The sequence below is a fragment of the Tenrec ecaudatus genome, chromosome 8 (genome assembly GCF_050624435.1).
Source record: "Tenrec ecaudatus isolate mTenEca1 chromosome 8, mTenEca1.hap1, whole genome shotgun sequence".
In the NCBI taxonomy this organism is placed as follows: domain Eukaryota; kingdom Metazoa; phylum Chordata; class Mammalia; order Afrosoricida; family Tenrecidae; genus Tenrec; species Tenrec ecaudatus.
In genome coordinates, this window is record NC_134537.1 from 140,200,081 (window position 1) to 140,219,905 (window position 19,825).

General features: G+C 57.4%; 1 protein-coding gene across 5 annotated transcripts in view; it reads right to left on the reverse strand.

Moving 5' to 3' along the window:
* Nucleotides 1–220: 220 nt before the first annotated feature.
* TET3 (tet methylcytosine dioxygenase 3) overlaps nt 221–19,825 on the reverse strand; it is a 104,690-nt gene continuing 85,085 nt past the window's right edge. For all 5 annotated transcript variants that reach the window (XM_075556929.1, XM_075556930.1, XM_075556928.1 and 2 more), the window contains 7 exons: nt 18,414–18,507; nt 14,368–14,576; nt 12,774–12,924; nt 10,534–10,623; nt 10,083–10,220; nt 8,263–8,599; nt 221–7,658 (listed from right to left, as the gene is read on the reverse strand). In XM_075556929.1, the coding sequence (XP_075413044.1) occupies nt 5,875–7,658; nt 8,263–8,599; nt 10,083–10,220; nt 10,534–10,623; nt 12,774–12,924; nt 14,368–14,576; nt 18,414–18,507 (2,803 nt within the window). In that variant the 3' untranslated portion in view covers nt 221–5,874. The remainder of the gene's footprint in view (nt 7,659–8,262; nt 8,600–10,082; nt 10,221–10,533; nt 10,624–12,773; nt 12,925–14,367; nt 14,577–18,413; nt 18,508–19,825) is intronic.

Genomic DNA, 19,825 nt, shown 5'->3' on the forward strand with positions numbered 1-19,825 from the left:
TTTGAACGACACTCTTGGGGGGTGGGGGCCGCCCTGGTTAGCAGACCTTGGGCTCCTATCAGGGCTTCATGTGTGCACCCATCACCTGCAGGTGGAAGGGGATGGCTGCGGGACACCCTTTACATCCCAGTCTGGTGGTTTAAAGGAGGGGCGGGGGAAGAAAAGGACTCACACCGAATTTGAGTGCAAAAAATAAATATAAAATTTATTAAAACACCCACAATATTTTAAAGATACCAGGAGTAATACAGTTCACAAACCCAGTCGTTTGTGTAAATTATAATACAAATTAAAAAAAAAGAAAAAAGATACATACTTGCAATTTCTAGGCACCCTAAATTAAATTTACCGAGACACTGGGAGAGGAAGGGAGGGAAGGAGGGGTCTCTCAGGAGGCAAACCAATAAAGTGGGAGAGAGAAAAAAACATGAACAAAAAAGGTAAATTATACAAAATAAAATTATCAGCATAAATTTACTGTACTAAGAATATCTACAGTTTAATAATACACATCCTATTGCCTTGAGACATTGCAAAAACCTACCATTCATCCATCAACCCCAGATAAAACTTCATTTCAAGTAGCCGCAGTTACAAAGTCAAGACGGAATATTCAAGTATGGTTGTTAAGTTCACCTCCATCGGAAGCCAAGTAACCAAACAGGAATCCAAAAAAAGGTAAGAAGAAATTAAACACACCAAAAAGCTACAGGGAGTCTAGATTTCCTCTAATGCATTATTAATATGCCACAATGCGACCTGCCCTTTCTCCAATAGAAGACGTGGAAAAAACAAACGACAATCCTGTTGTTCTCCCCCTTGGTCCCCCTTGGGAAAACAAAACAAAACAACAAACAACCAAGAAAAGGTATTGGAAACCAAGAAGATTTAGAGTTTGGAAGGAGCCAATTCGTACTCCTCGGTTCCCCATGTGAAGAGCGATGGTTATCCCTGAATGGTGGGTAGCCGAGGGCAGGAAGCCAGAGCCAACACAAGCCGCAGACAGCATCCCTGATGCGGGGCTGGGAGCCACCCCACCGGCACACCTCACCCAGCACACGCCGCGGGAGGACTTTAGCATGAGCACACACCTTGGGAAGTGTTCCCCTCGGTCCCTGTCGGCTCTGCTGAGGCCAGCCGGTCACACGCAGCTCAGAGGGCACCCTCTCAGATGACAGCAACTGGGCCGGAAATTCACATTTCATTCAAAAGCAACTCAAGCCAACCGCGCGCTCCTCTGGGTGGCTGGCCTTTTCAGCCGCTGGAGAAGCCACCAACAAGACGAGGGCCCCCGCCCCCGGGGGGTCTTCAAGAGGGGGGGGCAAATCTGCAGGCTTCTCAGGCCCTCACGGGAACCTCCCCCAGTTGTCACAGTGGCTGTGAGGTATTAAAAAAGATCGTGACGGCAGATGACATAAAACGGAGCTTCCTTTTGAGTTTTTAAACACCTGGGGGGGGGGGGGTTGGACAATAGCACCAGCTAAGCAGCAGCCCTGCGGCTTCAGCGAGCAGAGCAAGCACCTATCCTCCAGAAGGGGCGGCCTTGCACAGCAGGGGGCCGGAGGCAGACCCGAGTGGTCTCCAGGGCACTCCTGGGCATGTGGATGCCTGTTGTGACAGCGGGGCAGGAGCCTCAATTCCGTCCTTAAAATCCCAAATGGAAAAGCCAGCAGCCCCTCAACCTTTCCTCCTCGTTAGGCCTGAGACCCCAGGTTTGAAACCAAAGGGCCCGCCATGCCCGATGGGCCTACACCTCCCCTCGGCAGCCAGAGAGCTAGCTGCTCACTGGCCCCCCCACCACCCCGACTTTGTTTGACCACCAAGCACAAGGCGGGGCACCAAAATGAGAAACCGTTCAGCAGACAGAGCACGGTAAACAGAGGTCTGAGAAGACAGCACCGAAGAAGGGGGGTTAAAAACAAAACCCCAAAATGACCCTACCCAAACGGACACCACCACAGAGCCACATGACCGAAGTCCACCTTGTTTTGGTTGGTTCCGGTTTCAGGACGTGGGTAGCACCTTGGTGAGACGGGATCAGGGCAGCCAAGGGAAGGTACCATGGCACCATCTTATGGGGACACTTCCAGTTCATACGAACGCTGCCTAGTCTACCAAGCACACTTCCGTCACCAAGGAAAGACCTTCTGGTTGAGGCACATCAGGGGTCCACCAGCACTGCCCTGGCTGGAGAGATCCCAGGACAACATCTGGCTGGATTCCTATCCACCACGTGAGGCTACCACTGACTCGTCTGCAACTACCCAGTCACACCTGCAGCTGCTCCACGCAGCGCAATTCCGCCCGAGCACCTGCCCTGCCCTGCCCTGCCCCACGGCTGCCATCAAAATCCCTGGCTAAGGCTGGTGGAAGGATCAAAGGGGACAAGGGCACCCATCTCTTCCCACAGGCACCTCTTGTGGTCATGGGGAGAGGACATGACCCAGCACCCATGAGGCCAGGGCGAGGAGAACTCACCAACAGCCATGACCATGACCAGACGGCCCACACCCAAGCCGTGGACTGCCTAGTTGTCCCGGTGTAGATGGTCAGGTCATGGGTCCTTGAGCTAGCACCAGTTTACTCTGTGAGAACTTGCTGAGAAGCGGTTTGTGTCTACGAAATCTCCTAACACAGAACCTGGTGAGACTTCCCCGGCATGAGAGAAAAGGGAAAAAAAACTCAAAAGCAGGGAAGCGGAGATCCCCTGCGCCGCAAGCTGGCGCCATCCCTGTCCTGGCTCCCACGGCCTCACAGCGAAGACGTGGTCGTGCCGTCAGGTTCTCCAGTTGCAATGGCTTTATTTTTCGTCTCGTGATCAAGATGTTGGGTTAATCGTCTCTCGGGACTTGGGGGGAGAGGGGGAAGCATGCCAGTAAAAAATTTAAAAAGATTTGATTTTTCTCTTTGAGGAAACCTTCAGCAGCAAGGGGGGTGGGGGTGGGTGGGCCGTGGGGCAGGGCAGGAGGGACAGGGAGCTGTGTGCATAGTTACTTTTTCAAGGTACGTCTAAAGCATGCTCGTTAATGACTGAGGTTTGAGGTAGGTTAAACGTGTAGTGTGTAGACGTCAGTATGGGCACAAGCAGGGCCACACCACCTCTCTCGTCACACCGTCTGGAGGGGGAGGGGGCGTCCCGTGGGACAGCCTCCGGACCGTCCTCAGCCTCCTGCTTCCTCACTTAGAGATAGATCTAAGAGCCGAAAAGGCTGTGCTGGGCAGGGGGTTAGGGGCATAAAATCACACACGGTCAGCCTGTGTTGGTTTCTCCTTTCATGGAATGGCTTTGCTACCGGAGGGCGAGAAAGAGGGGGGAAAGTATATTTTAACACACATCGGGAAGATTCACACGTGCCACAGTACCAGAGCCAACCGGGCCCCATTCGGGCCCCTTCCAAACCAACAGCCAACCTGGGGCGTTCACAGGCCACACATTCTCAAAAAATGGTTTTGTAAAATATTGTATTTCTTGCTTAAGATCATTTAAAATGAAGTTTCCAAGGCACCCCCGCATCTACCTAAGCACGAGTCAATGTGAGACCTGCATAAAAGCACTGATGTGATCAGCAAAATAGCATTTAAAGGGCCCAACGTTCCCCTTGAAACTAGAAAACTCAGCATGCTCATTAAAGACACTGCCTGCTTTAAGCTCGTCGATCGGAAGGTCAGAGGTTTTCCTAGAAATCTGAGTAGTTCTGAATAATTCTAAATCCTGATAAGCTCTTGGGTATTTATTTCAAAAGCAATAATATTTCTTTCATTTTTTGTCCTGTAAAATAAATGAGACTTTACAGAATATGGTAAAAGTGAAGGATAGACAAAGCACGTTTAAATATTCAGCTACTATGTACAAGTCTCCCACAATTACATGTTAAAACATACTGTTTTTTTTTCTTTTCCTGTTTTTTTCAAGTTGCTGTTTAAATCTAGGCAAAAGTGCTTTAAAAAATCTTTTCACTATTTACAGTTAAAACCAGACCACATAAATGCTCCGGGCATTGGACAGCGATTCCCCACCAGCACCTCAGGACGGGTCACAGAGAAGGCCCGCCTGTGGGGTCGGCTCTCGGCTTACACAAGGCACCTGGGAGCGCAGGAATGTGCCTTCAGCATCCTCATCCGATTGTTAGACTCGGCTCACCAAAGACCCACGTCGGGAACCAAACTGATCAAGAAACATGAGGCTGATCTGGGGGCTGGGTTTTCATTTCTTCGTGGCCAACTCTCCCCCCGGGGGGAGGGGTCCTGATGTACACATGGGAAGGGGGTGGCAAATGAGATCTCCCAGTGTTCACCATGCAGGTCTGCGGGGCGGGCGGGGAGCTTGGCAGGATTCTGCTCCCCGCACAGGACACGCATCGTCCCCAGGCAGGCCGACGGGCTGGTGAGGAGGTTTCCACCCATCAGGCCCAACTTCTCTCGACACGTCACAAAAATGAATGCCCTACGTCCTCCTGTCAAGGAACTCAATAAATGCACCAGAATCTTGGGAGGAGGGGGACGAGATGATCAGAACAGACATGGCACCAATCACGGAGTAAAATCAAAGCAACCTGCTGAAAAAGGTCTGACTCTTGCACCGTAAAGACTGGAGGGTAACCCTCCACCCTGCCCCGCCTCCCACCTAGTGAGAGCATGGGGGTGGGGGCCGGGCTCAGGCATGGGGCATGCACCATGGTCCAAAGTGGGATTCCAGGGACAGGGTAGGATGCGGTAACTGCTGTCACACTGGCGTGCTGAGCCCTACCCGGCAGGGTACCACCTGCTGGAGTCGAGAAAGGCCCAGCACGGGATTACAGCACCAGGCTCTGCACAGCGTGGGCACCGGGGCATCGCTGGCTTTTCACAGCTTGGGTTCAGACTTCTTGCTTTTAAAGATACAGTAGCCCTTTTCCGGTATCAGCATAGACTTTTGGAAGGTGGGGGGGTGGGGCGTGCAGGGGCATTAAAAAAAACCCCTGCCACTAAGACCAATTCCTTCAGCCCAGGGTAAATTGGCAGAACGGGCTCCAGAGAGCCGTCTGGACTCCAGCTCCATTGCAAGGTGCTGCCAGGGGATCATGACATCCGCGACTTGATGGGTGACAGACAGAGGTTTCAGTGTGGAGACTAGCAAGCTTGCGGCCATCTGCTTCCAACCTGGTGATCTAGGGACATCTATGCCAGCATTTCAGTGCCTGCTGGGGGTGCACCCCGCTCTCCCCCAACTCCGAGCCTCCAGGATAGGGCAGAGGCTGTCCTGAGGGGTGGACCCTTGGGGGCTCCCACGCGGGCGGGTGCTGGCCCAGCCACAGGCACTGCCAATCTTTCCTGCTGCCCATTCACCATTACTATTGTCGTAACAAAACAAACAAACCCCAATAAATACACATTTTGAATGGACCTTTAAAACTAGTCCTTTGTGAAAGGACACTATAAACTCTCTTTCCATTAAGGTGATATACAAGGATAGGATCTTAAAAAAGAGAAAAATGAAAAGCACCCCTCCCGCCTCGTCCCCCCCCAAATAAAGGGGTGGTGGTGAAAAAAAACCCACCAAAAACAACAAAAAAAAAATAAACCACCCCCGTGGTGGAGATATAAATATTAAGATCATGGAGAAGGGGGTGGGGGTGGGGAAGCCAAAAGAAAAAAGCAACACCCGACGACAGCCAGAGTTTCTTCTTCAAAGTGCTGGGAGGGGGGAGGCGGGTCAGCTCTGAGGTTTGGACCACACATACATATATAGGAGTATATATATGTATATATATATATATATGTAGATGTCGATAGAAAAACTTCTGCACCCCCAACCCGCCCCCCAGGTGAGGGGAAGAAAGCACCAGAGGCAGCCGGGCCGGGCCCGACACTGAGGTACGCCCGCTCCCCCGGCACCTAGATCCAGCGGCTGTAGGGCCCAGTGACCTTGGTGTAGGCGTAGGAGGACGCGGTGACCGGGGAGTCTGTGGGCACAGCCAGGGCCTGCCGGGTGGGGACGGCCCCTTTCTTCTCCTTCTGCTGGGGCTCGGCGATCAGGGCGCCCCCCCACTTGCGCTTCTTCCCGTAGAGCTTGGCCTCCTGCTGGCCCAGGCCCAGCCGGGCAGCCTCCTCCTGCCGGGCCCGGGCACGCTCGGCCAGCTGCTTCACCTTGGCCTCCCAGAGCGCCAGCCCGTGGTTGGGCTGGTTGAGGTTCTTGTGCTGGTAGAAGACCAGCGAGATGCGGGTGGGGTGGCAGCGGTTGGGCTTCTTGAGGGGCGTGGTGGCATGCAGTTCCCGGCGGGCGCACTCGATGAGGATGGAGCCATGGGCAGGGGCCACGGCCACGCCCCCGATGTTCTCGTCCAGGAAGTTGTGCTCGCTGTCCGACCACAGCTCCTCCTCCTCCTCCTCTGTACTGCCCTTCTCGTCCTTCACAGTCCCTTTGCTGGGGGGCTCCTCTGGCAGGCCTTCCTCCAGGCTGAAGGGGTCCCACAGCTTCTCCTCCGGCTTCAAGGCCCCAAAGAGCTTCTCGCTGGGGCCCAGGGACACGCCGAAGGGCGGCCAGGTTTTGTCCAGCTGCCCGGTGCCCGGGGTTGGGATCCGTGTCTCCTCCCCCTTCACGGGACTCCACAGCTTCTCCGGGAACCCAGGGCCGCCTTTCAGGGGAGAGTGGAATTCCCCTGTGCCCATGCCCCATGGCTTCTCTGTCACGCCGGGCCCACTTAGGGCCGAGGCACTGTCCCCAAACTTGCAAGGGCTCCATGGTTGGCTTCGCAGCCGTCCTCCGGACTGGGGGGCAGGCTGCTGCCCATCACCAGGAAACAGCCCCCACTGGCCCTCTGGGAAGGTCGAGGGGGTCAGGCAGCGGGTCCCGAAAGAGCCAAGCTTGTCGGGGACGATGGCCGGGCTATCTCCAGGAGGAAGCACACCCCAGCCACTCCCCAGACTGCTAGTCCTCTTGAGAGACATGCCCGGGCCCCCTGCGTACTGTCCCCACAGGTGATTTGGCCCCCCGTTCTGAGATGCCTCGGGCAAAGGGGTCTTGCTCATCGTGCTGGGGTCTCTGGGCACGGAGGACTCGGCCTGGGCGAGCGAGTCCACCGGCTCCTGCTTGATGGGTCTGGTATAACAGTTGGCGCTCTGGGCAAAAGGCGAGGGGTCGCTGGCTGCCGGGTGGAGTTGGGGGACCTTGGGAAGCAGATACTCCTTGGGGCCTGGGTAAGCAGGCTGCTGGTGGTGAGGGGTGGGGTGGTGGGTGTCGGTGGCAACAGCCTGGCCAGGCAGCTCGGCAAAATCGGCACCACCGTAGGCCGGGCTCAGGCTGTTGTGCAGAGCATGGAGGTCTGGCTTCTTCTCAAAACTGCCGCTGCTGCCACTGTGCCCCCAGGCGCCAGGGCCTAAGAATCGAGAGGGGAAGACGGGGTTACTGGCCGGGAAGCCATAGAAGCCGAAGGACGACGGGAGCGCGTACTTGGAGTGGAACCCGTTGACCGAGGGCAGGCTGGGCTGCGTGTAGTAGGAGTGGTAGGAGTAGACGCTGTTCAGGCTGTACGGGTCAGAGGGCCGGCAGCTGCCCAGCACCGAGTAACTCTCCACCACCGCGTTGCTGCTGTACTTGAAGGAACTGAAGTGGCTCTGTGGCTCCCCCTTGAGGGCGGGCTTCAGGGCTTGCTGGGACAGCCCACCCTTCAGAGAGAGGCCTGGGGAGAGAGCAGGCAGCATGAGAAGGAGCAGGGGGCACACAGCCTGGAAAGGAGCCTGGGGACCCTCTTCTGAGTCAGGCAGCACAGGGCACAGGCACCCCTGCCAGGGCCTGGACCTGCCAGCTCCCAGGCCTTCCCTCCGATGTGCTTCCCAGTGGACTACAATCAGGAGCCTTTATGGCTAGAGGCAGTGCACATGCACGGTGTTGCATGGTGACAGGCGGCACCTGCAGCCTCCATGGCCCCCAGCCCTCCACAGAAGTGCCACTCAGACCCTACTCGTGTGAAGGGTCCCACCCCTCACGCCTCTCCACAGACCCCAGACCCTGGGCAGCGCCTCTGCACACCCAGTTCCAGGAAGGAGCCGGGGTGACCTGCCAGGTGATGCCTGGGGCCACGGCCAACCTTGTGCTGATCGACAGAGGTGACCCGTGTCTGTCACATGCACAGGGCACGGAGGCCAAGGGGCGTGTGCAACTGCAAACCTTATCACCTGCACGGGACACGGCCGGGTTGGGCGGCAGCCCCAGAGAGCTCCCAGGGGCACTTTGGGGAGCGGGGAGTTCCGGGACCCTCGCAGCCCTGTGTCCTCTCCCCATACCTGGGTCGGCAGGGACTCCGGCCAGCTCTAGGACCTCCTGCTTGATCTTCTCGGGAGTGCTCAGCTTCTCCTTCTGGGCCTTCTTCTTCTCGGCCGCCGCCTTCCTGGCTTCCAGCTGCCTCTGGCGGCACGACTTGGCGGGCTCGGGCAGGCGCCGGACCTCGCGGGGAAAGGCTGTGAGCACCTGGATGGCCCCGCTGCCCACCTTGGCGTTCTGGTTCTCCTCGCTGCCGAACTCGTCCGTGCTGGCCATCTTGTACAGGGGGAGCACGTGCAGCTGCTCGTCCTCTGGGACCTTGCCCACGCAGCGATTGTCTTCCTTGGTCAGAGTGCAGACCTGCCCCGCGGGAAGAGAACCCCAAGCGCCTGAGCCTCTCCTGCCCACACAGTTCCAGCTCCCTCCAGCCACCGGCCCGGCTTCCTCTGCTGCTGCCTGGGCTTTCCCAAGAAGCACATTCATCGTGGTTCAGAGAACACGAGGGCACCACCAACATCCAGTCTGCCCGGCGGCATAAGGAGATCACAGCCTGGCAGCCCTACAGGGCCTTTCTCCTCTGTCCTGTAAGGTCAGACAGAGTTGGTACCAACCCCACGGCACACCCCATCACTACTTTCTCCCCTACCGCCACCACAACCACCTCCGCCATTACTCCTCCTACCAGGAACCCACTGCCTGGTCCTTTCTCTTATGCAGCCACGGTGCATCTGGGCCGATCGCCTCTGCGCTGGTGGAGCCCTAACCACCTCGCCACCAGGGCCCCTCTAAGACAGTCGACAGACGCCGGAAAACAAGCAAGACGAGGAAAAGATGCTCAGCCTCCCGAGCGAGTCTAGACGGCGTGCTTGCCACACGGGGGGCAGACGTCAGAGAGATCCTCGGGAAAATAAGGGAACCCCTAGGCCCAAGGCAACTTGCAGAAAAACACATACTCGCAGTCAGTTCACGTACATACGCTTTCAAAAACAACGAGACAACCAAAGAAAAGAACAAGAAAAACCTTCAGTGACGACCAAACACACTGCTGCCAAGTCCACAGTGCCCCGAGCCTCCAGGGCTCTCTGCCCTGGCCCCCATCTCATCACCCTCTTCCGTGCTGACCTGCTGCCTGCTACACTGATGCCTGGCTGTTTGAAGAACAGAGCCTGGTCCTTCTGCGTGGAGCCCAGGCGCCAGGCCCTCCAGGCCCTCCTTTCACCTATTTCGATCTCAGCTCAGACAGGCATCTACAACGCCACCTCTGGTCACTTGACCTCTTACCTGCTTGCTCCATCTTTACCTTACGGCCCTCCCCACTACCGGGCACCATTCCTCACTTGGGCAGAGACTCTATACACTTCATGGCAAAACAAACACTAGCTCAACGGATACATTTCAATCCAATCCCTTAGTCACGAGACCTGGAGTCAGACTGTCGACAGATGGGAGACTCCAGGTGCCCAGGGAATGGCCTTCTGTGGCCATCACAGGATGCACAGCCAAAGCAGAACCAACCCAACCCACTGCGGCCAAGTTCATTCTGACTCAATGACCCTATGGAGCCTGTTCATCTTCACAGGAGCACACCCCTATACCTTCCTTCTGGGGGGAATCGAACCGCTAACCTTCTCGATAGCAGCGAGTGCTCGAGCACCTAAGACACGCACACAGCCAGCCCTGGACATTCCTTCTGGTGAGAAGGGGCAGGAGCAGGCAGTCTAGCCGGGCACTTCCGGCAGCCATAGCAGGCCGTCTTCGTGCATCCCACTAAGGCCCGCCTGTCTGCAGACGCAGCCGGGCTCCTGGCCTCCCCCGTGGCCGTGACAGCACACAGCTTTCTTACCACGGTGCACCCATTGTAGAGGTTATGCTGGTCCTTGTGGGCGTGGGCACAGAAGTCCATGCAGGCCGTGACCCCCGCGAAGGGCCGCCCTTCCTTCAGACCCAGGCGGCAGTCGATTGCTACTTCCTCGTTGGTCACCTGTGTGGACAGCCAGGGAGAACTGAGTGGGTGGCCCTCGGACTGCCTGGAGAGGCCAGGCTTTGGCCAGTGGAGGGAGGTGAGCAGTCAGAGCCGGGGGCACATCAGGGTGAGGATTTCTGATGCAAGGATGTCAGCTCTCAGGCCCCATCTCCACAGCGGTTCAGGGTGGTGGGGACAATTCCAGTAGCGTGGTATATAGGATCGTCCTCTCTGACCTGGGCTCGGTGCTGCTGGGAAGAAACACACAGGAGCCCACTCCCCTGCTTCGCACCCCCCCCCCACTGGTGAACCAAGGCCTGGGACTCAGTACCTGGTTCTGATAGGCCTGAGGGGCCAGCCGCTTGTACAGGGGGGCGACTTCGGTGGCCAGGTCCTGGAAACTCTTACGAAGCACTTCTTCCTATGGAGAGAAGGGCAGCCATCACTCAGCCAGGGGCAGGCAGAGCAGGCCGTCCACACTGCACAGAACCGCCAGAATGTGGGCAGGCGCAGGGAGGGCTGGATGCTACATCGATTTCACAGATGGGGACACTGGAGCTTGCCAGGAAAAACCACTGCCTGCAGGGCCAGGAGTCCCTGGGTGGCAGAATCTACCCAGAGGCGCCTTGGGAGAAGGGCTGGGTGGCCCCTGAGATGGCTATGGAGGACAGCTCCCCCGCCCCCCTCCACAGCTGGGTAGTCATGAGGAGGCAGAGGCAGCACTGCTGACCGCCAGGCAATTGCTCTTTCTAGGCGATAGTCTACAGGTTCCCAACCTTATAAATTACTAAATAAATTACTCAGCACCTTCCACCGCCACTCCCACCCCAAAACATACAGTGTAGGTATCTGCTTTTGCAGCACCGGGGCTCATCCCAGCACCCACCAGGGGGCCACATCGCCCACTCTGGGAGACGCTGCCCTATGATCTATGCAGAAGTCAGCCCTGGGCACGGCTCCTTCTTCCCTCGGGCCAGACGGGAACTAGAGGCAGAGCGCAGTGCTCAGGGTCTGTGCTGGAAGGCCCACAGCCCGCTGGGCCCAGGGCTGGCCCCCAAGCCAGGCAGGTTAGAACTGCTTCTTCTGTGTGTTAGATCTGCCCCAATGTGGTGCTGGTCACTAGCCACATGTGGCTACTGAAATTTTGATGGACAGTTGAAAATCTAGTTGCTCGGCTGCTTCTCCTTCCCCCCACCTGGTGCCAGTGTCAACGGCACAGGATGGAATCTTGGGGCAGAGAGCTTCTCTGTCCTCACAGAGAGTGAGTGAGCTCAGGGACCAGGCAGCAGCTCCCCCAACCCCCCGCGGCCATAGCCTCTCTGCAGCCCTTCACAGGTAGCAAGGGGTCTTACAGGCTGACCCTGAGCATGGGCAGAGAAAGCAGGGGGAGGAGGGGAGAGAGAAAGAACAAGGACTGGTAAGGGGGAAGAGGAACCAGTGGCTGAGCCATCCAGCGCTGCCCGGCCACCTCCCAGCCACTGCCCCCAGCACAGAGGAACCAGGAGTACTGCCGGGCATGTGGCCTTGGCAGGCCATGGGTCGATTGCATGAACAGATCTGATGCCCGCGAGGTGCTCAGCACTGCAGCTGGCACGTAGTGATGGCTGGAGGGCACAGTGGCTGACAGAACCAGGAGTAGTTGTGAGAAGTCAAAGCAATGCTAACGCCTGGTGGCCCTGGGGGGCTCCTTCACTCACTGAAGCAACTGCACTTGCTGCTTCTGGGGGAGAATGTCAAATTAGGCTACTTTCAGCTCACGCGATCGGAGGAAGGAAGAGTGCTCTGAAATTGAACTTCCTTTTAACTTGGGAGCTCTTGGCTGTGGAAATCAAACCTCAATGGGGCAGGGGCATAAAGGACCTTGCCCATACTAGCAGGAGGTAGGGCTCTCTGGGGTGGGGAGATGAAGCCCCGGGTGCACTGTCTGGGTGTAGAGAATGCTCTTGAGAGGCCACCGCTCAGGATGCCCACACAGCACAACCACCAGAGAAACTGCCAAGGGCAGCCGGCCTGAGCTCATGCTGCTGGGTCCCCAGGCTGAGCCCCACTGTCCTGGGAGCCGAGGTGAACAGAGGTGGGGCTGTGTGGTGCTAGCCCCACATGCAAGGTCCCGAGAGGGCTGGGACCAACAACTGCAGAGGCTCGAGGACGCCAGCCCCAGACAGGAGGAGGGGTCAGGGGGTGGCTCAAGGGTCAGAGGTCCACCCACCCCTGCTATCCTCCTGCACCCAAAAGACCGATATGAAGAAATATATTTTTAAGAGAATAAAAATGAACTCCAAACCCATCACCAACTCCATGATACCTTGTACATTCAGACTCCAGCCACCCGGCTGGCCCCGTGGGTTCCCCCCCACCCCTGCCCAGGGCTCCTGGCGGTCACCCATTGGGCTGCTCACTGCAAGGCCAAATTTTCCACCTGTATCTCCCTCCACACAGCTTGTTTCACAGAGATAGGAGGCAGGTCGAAGGAGGGCAGATGACAGCAAGCGAGTGCCCTGCCCTCCCTGGACGTGTCCAGACACTGGGTGGAGAGGCATCCGTGTCGCACTGTGACAAAGCACCACTCACCTCTTTGGGATTGTCCCCCGTGAGCCGGAACTTTCGGGGCATCTTGCTCCGGGCGTACTTGCAACCGTTGAAGTACATACTCCAGGAGCAGCCAAAGGAGAAGGAGGCGCCGCAGGTGTTGGGGTCTTTGCCTTGGCAAGCGCAGGTCCGGCTGCAGGAACAGCCCAGGTGAGGCCCAGAGAGCACCGGCCCCGCTGCTGTGGCCCGCCCACCCAGGAAGCGGGGCCCTTCCCACTGCCTACCCTGGGTAGAAAGCCAGCCCCAGGCAGCCTGGTCTGTCCTCATCCCCCAAAGGGCCGGGTCTCACCCAGACATGTGGGTAGAAGCACTCGGGCTGGGTGAGATGGGCAACATGGAGCGGCTTCTCCAAAGCCCAAAAAGTTCACCCTTGGCCTTAACACTACGCACCAGGTACAACCTGGGGAAAGAACTATAAACCAAAGGTTTATCCTAAGGATCTAGATCCCGACAGGCCTGCCCCACTCCCAAATTCCTGTCTGTGGTTCAGACGACACAGCAACCTGCACGTAGATTCAGCAGCCGCTCCAGGTGAGACTTAGCGGCTGTGGACCCAATTCTCACCTCGCTTTCTGGAGTGGCTCCTCCTGTGTCACACAAACTCCCTTACACACGCACACGCACATACACACGCGCTCTTGTCATCTGATCCCACACAGATGGCTCTTAAGGGTGTTGTACTCCAGGCAGACTTAAAATAATGGTAACATATGCACAAATATGCTTGAGATACAACTGATGCATGCATTGTTGTAAGAGCCCCAATAAAATGCTCTTTTGATAAAAATGAGAATATTTCAGGGTGGGTGCTTAGTTTCAGATCAACAGCTCATGCTGTTTCGGTGGTCTAGTGTCCGTGAGAAGTTGTGGTCTGTGTGTTGCCCCCGGGCCCAGGATTCTTCCACAGAAACTCTGATTACTGTTCAGTAACAGGAGCTGGATACCACCTGCAATGGCGGAGACAGCGGCCACGCCTCAAGTGGACCCCGAGACCTTTCAGGACCCCAGGCACAAGGGAACTTGGGGGGACACCTGTAAATGCCTTGTCAAAAAAGCCCGGATCGATCTGTCTGAAAGTGTGAGTGGCACCCTAAGTACACGATGCCCTCAGGGCGCAGAGGGGAGAAAGGAAGAAAGAACCGGTGTACGGAGACATCAGTGAGCGGAAGGGAAAGGCGTCCCCATGAAGCCCACAGCCCGGGCCTAAGAACTAGCTTGGGTTAGCCGAGTGCCGCAGAGACCCGTCTATCTGTAATTACCAGGGGTGGTAGGGGACTCGCTGGCTAGGAAACACTCGGTAGGAGGACGTTTGGTGATGACTATCGGTGCTAGATGCTCCACGCAATCGACGCAATAATCTGGACACGCACATGTACACACACACACACACACACTTAAAAAAACCCATCCAAGGGCAGGTTTCATCAACGGCCACATCTCCCATCTAAGGAGTGTCTGCATTTTCTCACTCAGCAGCATCATCAGAGTGCACACTCGCCTGGGGCTGACAGAGCCTCTCCCCTGCCAGGGCAGCCCCCCACCGACAGGCCCCATGCACTGCTGACCCCCCACATACTCGTCATTGAGGCCGCATCTCCGGCTGGTGGGGTTCCCGTACTTCCGGAGGGTGTCGGTGAGCTCTTGGTAGAGGGTGTCCCCGAGGCTGCGGGGTATCCCCTCCCAGGCCAGGATGAGGATGACGATGACAGCATTCTGGCAGTGGTGGCCCGCCCGGTGCCGCACCAAGCACAGCAGCTTCTCCTCCAGCGTGTGTCTGCGGATCACCTGCGAGGGGCAGGGACGGAGGGATGGAGGGACAGGCTGAGGAGCTGGCCCCGCCTCTGCCCATCAGGCCTGGGTATCAGGGTAGTGTCCTTGGCCACAGCCACCACGGGTACCAAGAGAAGGAGAGCGCACAGGTTTTTTTTTCATGAGCAAGATGAAAAGCAATCAGGGTAAAATTCAAGTTATAACATTGCAAACCAAAATATATATTCGAGAGATTTTAAAAGTTGTCCTAAAACGTGCAGAGAAAAGGCTGTCTGCCGGTCAGCTCCTCAGGTCCCCACCTCCTGCTCCACTCCTTCCTGAAACAGCTCTCAGAAAGTCAGGACGGGGATGCCGTGGGGCCGAGGAAGGCAGTCTCCCCAAACAGCAGCTAAGGTCTGGGGAGGGCGGGAGGGAGGTGGGCAGGGCAGCCGGAGAGGCTGAAGGTCAGAGAGCAGGGGCCAGCCAAGCGGAAATCGGCTATCGCAGCAGAGGTTCTCTGGAACACTTGACTGGATAGTTCCAATGGACCAACCGAAGGCTCTGGAAGACTGGGTGGGAGACGGTGTGGTTAGCGCAGGAAGCTGCCCGCAGGGGCGGCCTGAGCCGAACGTGGAGCCGTCGTGAGACCGGGGCTCGCAGTGGAGGAGGACCAAGTCTCGTCACCAGAGGGAAAGCCAGGCCTGCCCCTTCCAAGCACTCTCTAGAGCAGGGCTCTCCACTTCCTCACACCGACGCCCTTCCCTACAGATCCTCATGCGGCGGTGGCCCCCAACCCTAACATCATTTCTGTTGCTACTTATCAAGGTCATGTTGCTACTGTCATGAGCTGGGCGACCCCTGTGAAAGGGTCCTGAGACCCCCGGAGGGGCCGCGACTCCCAGGCTGAGAACCGCTGCTGTAGCAGGATGCTTGCTTCCAACGGTCCCATTTCTGCAGGGAAGCGCGGCCACTCGCACTTTTACTCCAAGCCTCCCCTTTAAAATACGCAAGGTTTGAATGCGAGCTAAACAAACACTTTTCGAGCAAAACAAAGCCCACTGCTGGCCCCGAGCTCTGGCACCAAAGCACCACCGCGTGGGGGCGCGCTGAATCTGTTTGGAGATCAGGCGCACATACGCTGATGCTCAATTACCACATGAGGTCAGCCCCTCTGTCCCCCGCCCCTGAGTGGCCCTGTGGTGGGCACCAACACACACCTGCCGAAACCATGCCCCGGCAGCTAGAGCTGCTTCTGTGCCACTCAGAAGCCGGAGCAGCTTGCCCACTAAATGCGCCCCAGCACAGCTGTCCAGACCCACAGACCCGACCGGTCAGAGGTGAGGTTTATGCCACGGCCAGCCCTTGGGTCTGGGAGCACACAAAGGGTCCAGGCACAAGCAGGCAGCTCTCTGGGCCAACCCCCTCCCTCACAGTCTCTGTGGATTCCTGCCCCAAGCCATGAGAAACCCGAGGCAGCTCCTGCCTGCTCTCGGCGCAGGGACCCGGCAGAGGACGTGATTAGTACCAAGAGAAAGCCAACCAAAGGCACATACTCGTGCACACAGGCACCGGCCACAGAGCAGAGCCACCTCACCAGCTCCTGGGCAGGAATTCCCTGAGCACTGAGCTTCCACCAAGACACCCAAAGCTGCCCCTCATCATGACCACCCAAGGGACTTCCCATATAGAGCCTCCTGCCACGGCCCTTACTATCCGTCAGTTGCCTGCTTCTCCAGTGGCACTGCGGAGGATAGGCCTGCAGTCGCCAAGCCGGCACAGGAGAGTAACCAGACCACCACACGGAATGCCTGCCTCTGACTTCTGTTAGAAAGTACAGGAGAACTCCTGCTTGTGGGCCACGCTCCGCCAGGGCCTGGGCATGTGCATGCCAAACCACATGCCCATCTAACTTCCGGAGGAGGCACCCTCCCACCAACACACACAGGGCATGTGGCAACCAAAATAAAGCCCCCAAATTTCAGTCTGCCACCTGGAGATGGCAAGAAAAAACCCAGCCTCCACCGCCCCACACCCAAGTTCATCATTTCTTGGCATTGTCAGTCTGCGACCTTTGCACTTACTGTAAGAAAGCTATTCCCCGCTTCCCCCCTTTATTCAGACTCGTGTCTTGGGAACACCGTCACCCCACATACCCTGAGTACCTGGTCTTTTCCTTCAAATCGACACTAGGCGGCAGGGGGCTCAGTGGTTCCCCCAGTCCACCAGGATGCAGGAGCTCTGGGCCCTCCCTGGTCCATAGTCACCAACACTGGACTTGCGCTGTCCTCCTGGCCAGCAAGCTCCTCCCAGGCCCCAAGAGACACCCCTGTGGGGAGTCAATGGCTGGTTTTCAGAGTGTGAACAATAGACAGGCCAAGAATATAAAGAGCGACACCGAGCAGAAGGTGTGACTCAGAGCAACATGCCGCACCAAAGGTCCGTAGCTGCCCCCAAAGCTGGAAGGAGCAGAGACTCCAAAGGAAGTGACTGGGGCACCAGGGCGGACTTGAGGCCAGGACGCCATACTGTCGGGGTGCTTCAGAGGCAGACCATCCACTCGGAAGTGGACTTCCTCTGTAAATACTTGAAAGACAGGCAGCACCCAGGAAGTTAGTGCCCTGCCACCTGTCCCCCGGGGCTGGCAAAGCACCTTCAGGGATCAGCTTCTTCTTTCCCTAGTTAGCCAATGACTTCTGAAGCCTCTATAGCCTTCACCCGAGCCCAAAGGGCTCTCAGCCTCCTGCCCCAGGCTGGGGTTCCCCAAGGGCTGCACACGGCAGCAGGGGCAGCGGGGAGCAGGCGCCCGCCTGTGCACAACGTGATGACCAGCTGTCACAGACAGCATGCCTCCTCATGCCCGTGGGCACTCCGAGGTGCCCCAAACTCTGCTGGTACAGACGCAATGGCTCCAGAGCCTCTGACTTTCACTGATGGCGGGCATGGCGTGTACTCACACCAGGTGAAACCAGGTGCGTGCACTGATGGATGGACAGACATGTGCCCACCAGACACCGTACTACCTTCCCCACACTTAGCCGAGTGGGGGTCCACCCAGCCTTCCTGCCTCTGCCCACCTGCACATCTCCGAGCCCCTCAGCAGCCCACCCCATGGGACCTGCGAGCAGGACTCAGGCGTGCACCTTCCCTGGGAAACCTAGCCTGCCCCTTCCTCTCTCCCGCCATTCATGACCCTCCGGTCCGTGAACACGACACGGAGCCTGCCTCTCAGAGACGGGCCTCGTTCACTCCAGTCGAGCGTGGTTTGAGCCCAGGGACAGCCCCTTCCCACCCGGGCCGGGCACACAGGCATGCCCGGTGCTCCCGAGCACTGGTTTTGGGAGAGCCTGGGCTCAGCTATGGAGCCCTCTTTGTGGGCGGGAAGGGCAAGGTCAGACTCTGGCATTCACCTTCCCCGGCAGCCCTGTAGGAAACCGTGGCCACCAGAACCCCAGCCTCACCCCAAGGCTGGTCTCAGAGTGCTCATCTTCTCTTCCGTTTCTCTTCCAGGCAGGAGACAGGAAAACTGGCAGCTCCGATCACAGCACACATCGAGGGGAGAAGGCAAGGGGCCCGTGTGGGGCCAAGTGAATGCCCAGCATTCCCTTCTCAGAGCCCTGAACCACGGGGACAGTGACCAACAAGGTTCTGAGGCAGCCCGGGAGGTCAGAGGTTACGTGTAGACAGGATGAGGACTGTGTGGTTGGAGAGAAATGACCCTGCCAGGCGCCAAGCGGCAGCTCCAAGGGTCTCTTCCCCTTTCGGAAAGGCCGCCTGCTTCTGACCCAGCCCCTTGCTGGTCCACAGCCGGCCCAGCCGAGTGAGGCCGGGGGCCAGGATAGTTCCTCGCGCCTCCCTACGGCACCCTGAACTTACCCACTTTGCAATGGGGCAGCCCCGTGAGCTCTTGCCCTCTTTCCCGGTGTAGATGACCTTCTCAATCCGGATGGCTTTTCCCTTCTCTCCATACCTGGACAGGGAGACAGCGACCGCCATTAGTACAGCAGGAGCCTGGGGGGAGCGGGGTAGGGCCTTCCACACGGAGCAAAGTTCTGCCATCATGTGAGAGTTCTGGTCTCAAAGTGAGGAGGAGGAACAAGAATTACACGTTCATCCTGGGCTTGGAGGTTCTGAGGGCAGACCGGCTACTCAGGCCCTCTGGTTCACCTGCCTGCTCTGCTCCCTTCCTCCCGGTTTATCTGCCCCAGGGCAGCGGGGGCAATCAAGCAGAAGGTCCCCGAGGACTGCCCCTGAGCCCCTAGGAATGGTGACCCACAGGTATGGGTGTCCAACCCAGCCTGGAGTTAGCGGCTTATGCAGAGGCACCCAGAAAGCGACACCCTGGGCATTCACCAGTCCTCATGGAGTCTTGTCAGCTTGACTGAGCAAGACAGGCCCAGGGACCGTGTGACTGAGAGGCACTGTGGACCAAAGAACTGTATCTTTAACATTTCGCAAGCACCCAAATCACCACCATTGCGGGGTGCAAGGAGAAAACATGCGAGGATACCTGTTTCTTGCAGCCATTGCTAGCTGGCATTTCCACATGACAAGGAGACACACAGGGAGGCCGCAGGAAAATGACCTTACCAGGTCCACAACCTGGGCCCCAAGGACCTCTGGAAAATCTGGTGCCACCTATGCCCCTACCTAAGCCCCACCCCAAGGTCTGTGGGGTCACCAAATCCCCAGACCATGCTGAAAGATTGTACTTTACTCACACCCCCCCCCCCTCACACCACTGCTTCTGGGGCTCTCTCAGTCTCAGAGACACTAGACGAAGGGACCCAGACTTGGGGATGCGATGCTTCACCGTCGCACCAGCACGGACACAGCTGCAGTGCCTATGATGAGACCGACTGAAAACATGCGTGTGCTGTCTGGACAAGCGTTCTGTCCAGGGAAATCCATGCAGAGAACCGGACAGGACTCTGTGGACGCTCCACAAGGGAGCACGTGGGCAGCGGCCTCAGCGGGTGCACAAGAGGGATTCAGAAAGGACAGTCAACTCCCAGCATCTACTTCTGTTGTTTTTTAAAATGAGGTCTTTGAAGCCCCTCCTTCCCATTATGGTTGCCCCGCTTGGCTTAACTATTCCCATTACCCTTAAACATGCCTTATTTTACAAAACTGTCCCTCCCGTTGTTAATTCCGACCAGGTGGAGAATGGAGATCTCTGAAAGGGTCCCCCTCTCCCGGTCTCTGCGACTTCCGCCCATGACTGCGTGCAGCACTGAGACAGGCCTCGCTCAGCACTGAGTGGGCTACGAAGCAGGAACAGAGTGAAT